Genomic DNA, 6137 nt, shown 5'->3' on the forward strand with positions numbered 1-6137 from the left:
ACACACACACACACACACACAAACACTGCCCCTACCACCCATCTCATCCCACTTTGCTTCACTTCCAAACTTATGTTCCTTGGTTTTGGGCCATACCAAGATTTTTTTCCCCAGACAGTTCTAGTAAATGCCAAACCAAGTGTATTCCCATCCTTTAGAGCAACCAGCTTTTCACGGCCAATTGGAATCAAATACAACCTGTGCAGGCATCTATCTGGAGAACGTTCCAAGTCCCCTGCTGACCTAGCCTTCCTCATACCACTGCACTTCAGCTTCCCCCTCTGAAAGATTTCACAAGGCACTGAGACAGTCTTGAATTCTGTAAGAGGCACTGCATGTTAATGTTATTGCTAATCATCATGTGACCAGTATAGTGCATGGCTAATCAATAAATGGATTTTCTCTTGGCTAAAACTTACAACAGAGCTGTAAGTTGTTAGCCAAAGGGCTTGATTCAATGCATACAGTCAAATCATAATTATCTGAGATATAGTCAGTTGATCATACTTCTTTACATTTCAGGAAATAATACTCCTTTACATTTCTCAGTACTATAGATGTTACACAAAGTGCTTTCATATGCAGTGCTTCATTAGATTCCCAGGATAATTTAGTGATGCTGTCATACCTGATTTTTAGGTGAGGAAACAAGTGGTTTCTAGGCATTTCAAGAGGCTAACACATCTGACCTCCAATTTGTATGGCAGAGGTAGGAAAAGAAGGCACACTTTCTGGCTGCTGATACAAGGTTTTTTCTACCATACTTCACTACCTCCAAGGCTAAAGTTAAAAGAGGACATGATTATCACATGAAAAAAATCTGGTTTGTATCTGCCAAATGTGTATTTATAGTACTTGGTGACTTATTTAATTTAACCTATGGTTGTTTTTTGGTTGTAACAGGCTGACTCCGTTTTTGAAAACAGATTTTAAACACTAAGTTTATGGATCTGTGGTATCTAGTATGGTAGCTACTAACCACTTGTAGCCATTAATATTTAAATTTCTATTTTAATTAAAATTAAGGAAAATGCAAAATCCAGTTCTTCAGTTTCTCTAGCTACATTTCAAGTATTCAGTATCCACATGTGGCTAGTGGCTGGAGCAGTGCAGATTATAGAACTTTTCCATCATCAGAGAAAGTTCCATTTGATAGTGCTAATGTAGAATACCATTTCCAAAGAAAGAAAATTTTAGAAAAAGTCACAAACATCTTGAGGCAGGTACAGTGCTGTCACTTGTCCAATATTGATGGTAGTTTAGGACTAAAAAATATTAGAACCAAGAGCAGAAATAGAGAGATGGCTCTTAGGTATACCCACCCAGAAAAGGGCAAAGGCATTCCTGTAGCCATTGTGTTGCATTTAGCTCTTAAACTCTTTAAGAGTTTAGAATAAGTTGATATATAGAAGATCTAAACCACTGAAGAGGCTTTGAAGCAGATGGAAATAGAAACAGGACCAAAAACCAATTGCTTACAAACTCAGCTTAATCACAATTCACTTAAATGATAATATTTATTCTTTGTACATAGTTATTTGTCTTTTGCTCTATATGTAGGACAGAGTTTGTATCTTTAAAGGGGAATTAAAATACTTCTGGGGATTTTTTTATATAAGCTCCCATATCCACATAAAAAAATACAAAAACAGGTAGAAAGTATCTTCTCATTTAATCACTAATCCATTCAAATTAAATATAAAAATGCAAGCATCCATAGTGATATCCAAAAAAGTGAAAGTGAAAAAAACAAAATTCATTTGTCCAGTGGAGCTGACTAATTCACCAAATCCTTACTCTGAAAAATGGTAATTAAAAAAAGAGAAAAATAAACATATATTCTGCAATGGAATTATGTTTCAAGGTAACCAATTAGCCCAGTTGTGAGGAAAATGCCCAGTTTATAGAAAAACAGCAGCTAAAACATGTGAATAGAATTAGAGAATTAGAAAAATCACCATTTTGAAACCCCTAATGAAGTAATCAACTCAAGTAAGGATTATTAATAATTGCTAAAACAACTGGGTAAAGTTGTTATGAAACCGAATATGCACATGGTACAAAGTTTACCTCACAGGCTGCTGGCTTGACCCGAGGAAGAAAATAATGGAGGATATAGGAAGGAAGGTACCATCATAGCCCTGCAATCATCTCAGCATCACTCATTATGGGATATGAATACACACCATCATATATGAAAGATTCTTGGGGAAAAAAGTTGAGCCTGAATCCAATTAAGCCTTGGAACGGGATGAATGCTTATGACCTCCCAAAATTCATATATTGAAATCCTAACTCCCAAAGTGATGGTATTAGGAGGTGGGGTTTTTAGGGAGTGATTAGGTCATGAGGGTGAAGGCTTCCTTATTGGAATTTGTGCCCTTATAAAAGAGACGTTGGAGAGAGAGCTAGTTTCTTCCACTATGTGAGGACACAGCAAGAAAGCCCAATTTTATGAACCAAGAAGCTGGCTTTCACCAGACATGGAAACTGCCAGTACCTTGATCTTGGAATTTCCAGCCTCTCAGAACTGTGAGAAATAAAAGTCTTGAGATAAATAACCAAGTGCAATGTGTGTTCCTTGATTGGAAGAAACTAGCTTCAACAAACCAACCATAAAAGACATTTCAGAACAATTAAGGAAATCTGAATGTGGACTGGGTAATACATGATATAAAGAAGACATTTTTTATTTTGTTTGAAATGATATTGTCACTATATAGAAAATGTTCTTATTTTTTTAGAGCTCTATACTGAAGAATTAAGGGGTAAAATATGATTTTCTTTAATAGACTTTAAAACACGTAAGCAAAAATTAACTGACACAAATATAGCAAAATTATTACAATCTAGTCTATCAATGGATGTTATTAATCTCATCTCTCCACTTTTCTTCATGTTTGAAAATTTCATAATTTTATAATAAAATTTTTAAAATCCCAAGTTATACAGGTATATATGTTTGAAATATTTATTTCAAACTTTGAGATATTAAAACATAAGTAATATAGTTTATCATTCTAGAAATTTCATATTTCTGTTCTCCTCCAGCAATTACATAAAGAGTAACTACAGTTTTTCACAGAAAATTGCTTTGTAAAATTAACTTTTTCAATCAAAACCAAGATTTTTCAGATAGAGAGAATGCAATCCATCAGGTTTGTCAGTCCAAAGAGAATAAACTCTAGTTTTCTACAATTTTTCTAGCCCATTTATGACTATGCAATAGGAAATCAAAAGGCCAAAGTATTTGGAATCAAAGTTCACCATTCCGGAGTCTAACTCAGCAAGACAAACTGGGAGACAGGTGCATTCCCATCAATTTTCAATCATTCAAGACCAATTATCCACTCCCTTTAGACCACTTTTCTCCTGAAGGCAGCCTTCTGACTATTCACTTTGCTTTAGCACAAGCCCCCAAGAAAGTGAACAAAATGAGGAAAAGATTGGTTAAAGTTGGCTGTTTGAAATTTTGAAAAATTTCCACCATTCCCTTTCCCCATAGCCACCCCTTTTAGAAGTAGTACTTTCAGATTATTTAAGGATTGATGCTTCTATGTGAATTTTAATTTGCCATTCTGTCCTTCATAACAGCTGCTAGGTTAAATTTGACTCTATCTTAAATACATATTAACATATGCTAATTATCTCCTAAAATAAACTTCACTCTTAGACTAACTAAAACGTGTTAGTCATAGAAGACCCATCGAAGTAAGAGGTTGAAGAGTATTTATTTATGGTAAAGTGGACCAAGAAATAATAATGCATAATAATCATTTGCCCATACAAGTAAACAACCGTAGCTTCAAAAATATCCTGACCCACGATAAATATTAGACAGGCTATGTTTCTCTCACTCCCTGAAAAAATTGGCCCAGGAAGGAGCATGAAAGCTGCCATAGCCCTCCCCAGGCTCGTTATTCTCCATCACTCCACGAGAACAGCTTTGTCAGACAACAGTGAAAGACCATTTGTCAACCTCTCTCCAACTCTCTGATTCTAGCCAACTTTCATCAATCTCAAGTGAGAAGCCGGACAGAAATACAAGTCCCATATCTCCAGCATCACTGTGCTAGAGTCGAAAATTGCAATTCCACCACCCACCCCAATATCACTGGCCCTATTTCTCCCAATTGCTTTTGGTTATTTTTTGTAAAATCCTCTTTCCTCATCCCTGAAACACTGAGAAGGAAGAATTATAGCAGGCAAAGGTGAAGCATAGAGAATCCTAAAGTTTTTTTTTAAATAAGAAAGGAGAAAATTAAAAGGAGAGTGTTGGGAAGGAGGAAGAGAATCCAAATTGTTAGTTTTTACTTTTAAAGATGTTCGCACTCATTTATACATCTGCAAAAGAGATTGCCCTTAATGAAAAGTTCTATGTGTGTGGGTCTGCTTGCATTGACAAGGTGGAAATTGCTTTTTTAGACAATGTTTCCCACAGATAATTCAGATACCTCTGCAATTAGGTATCCCTCTTGTAAATGTCCTTGAGATGCTGCCAGACTTGGGAAAGAGGAAATTGGAATATGGGGCTATGCCAAAAGGTGCTTCTTTTATAAGATAGGGAGGAAAAGGGCAGAAGGAGAAAAACCCAAGGTCTGAGAATTCAGATTGCAAAAGAAGATTACAGAGGTTGTGGGAGAAGGAAGAGAAAATCAAGATGAAAACTGAAAGGGGAAGACACATGAAATGTTGTCAAATGCCAAAAGGCATCTTGGAGAGAAGTTGGGAATTGCTTTAAGAAAACCACTGCAAATCTCATTTCAGGCCATTTAGAGATATGCCTCCTGGGAACAGAGTTCAAGCTGTTCAGCATCAAACAAATTGATTTACCCCATCCCTGCCCTAATCAAATAAATCATTCAGTAATTCCACTGAGGAACCAGTGATATTTAAAACCTTCAGGGTCCACTCTTGCCAAATATGTCAGGGATCAAAACTGGGGTGTGTGTGTGTGTGCGTGTGTGTGTGTGTTTTGAAACAACACTACGTTAAATTTGACAGAGCTAAGATTTAGGGGGCTTGAGGATTATTGCAAAAAGGACAGAGAAGGAGGGAAAAACTACGTTGGGAGCCTAAGAAAGAAGTCTGTGTGGGGAGGGTGGGCAGCGAACGCAGTTGGAACAATATTTAAAACCGGGAGCTGCTGAAAAGGGCTGGGGAAGAGAATGTCTAAAAGAAAAAGCAGGTGTGGGACGTGGGCAGAGTCAAGGAAGAGTTCAGGACCTCCGGAGGGGCTCAAAGAAGAGCGGGGACCCCTCAAGTCTTTCCGGGCGGTGGGTGCTGACAGAACCCGGGTGTTCAGGATACTCCGGGGAGGCTTCGAGCGCAGGGGGCGGCGGGGGGACGCTGGAGGGAGAGGATGTGGGACGCGGGAAGACTCTCAAATGGCGGGGGCCGGGGGTGACCAGGGCGAGGAGAGGGGATGGGGCGGCGGTGAGAGGCCACTCACCCCGTTGGCCGCGGCCATCTGCACCACAATTTCCGTGGCGGTCCTGCTGAAGTACCTGCCGTCGCTGCCCACCACCATGGTGCAGCCCTGGCGGTCGCGCAGGTCGATGGACGACAGCACGCTCTGGATGAAGTTGGGCAGGTAGTTGCGCTGGCCCTCGAACAGGCCGGTGGGGCGCCGCAGCCCGCCGCCGCCGGCCGGCCGCTGGTCCTCGTAGGGCGCCGTGGGCACCGTCAGCACCGGGATGGGGCTGCCCTCCATGGCGCCTGCTGGCCGGTCCTGCCGCGGCTCCGGGAGCCGGAGGGAATGTGCGGCCCGCCGGGGCCCCCCACCAGCCTGGCGGCGCGCCGGGGCTCCGCCTCGCGCCCGGGCCCCCTCCGCAGCCGCCGGCGCCCTGCGCCCTCCCGCGGCACCGCCCGCTCCTCCTCGCTGCGCGTCCCCTCGCTGCCTCAGCAGAGTCTGGCCTCCACCTTCCTATCAAGTGTCCGCCCGCCCAACTTCTCTGCTGTCGGGTCGCCCTCAGTTTCTCCCCCCAGTTGGGCTCACTTTCGGGGTGTCCCAAGAGCCCGGTACCAGGACCAGCTACCCGGACCCCGCGCCCGGCCCCAGCCTCCCCCGGCGATCGCCGCTCTCCCAGGCACACCCTCCGCCAGCAAGTAGCCCGGGAGTGCTGAGAATTGGAGCA

The 6137-nt window shown here is 42.0% G+C and overlaps 1 protein-coding gene across 1 annotated transcript in view; it reads right to left on the reverse strand.

The window, feature by feature from the left end:
* Positions 1 to 5869, reverse strand: part of PGM5 (phosphoglucomutase 5) — a 159949-nt gene extending 154080 nt beyond the window's left edge. Inside the window, exon 1 of the mRNA XM_069474146.1 lies at positions 5453 to 5869. Within this exon, the coding sequence (XP_069330247.1) occupies positions 5453 to 5713 (261 nt within the window). The 5' untranslated portion in view covers positions 5714 to 5869. The remainder of the gene's footprint in view (positions 1 to 5452) is intronic.
* Positions 5870 to 6137: the final 268 nt, after the last annotated feature.

Source organism: Eulemur rufifrons, chromosome 7, assembly GCF_041146395.1.
Source record: "Eulemur rufifrons isolate Redbay chromosome 7, OSU_ERuf_1, whole genome shotgun sequence".
NCBI lineage: Eukaryota > Metazoa > Chordata > Mammalia > Primates > Lemuridae > Eulemur > Eulemur rufifrons.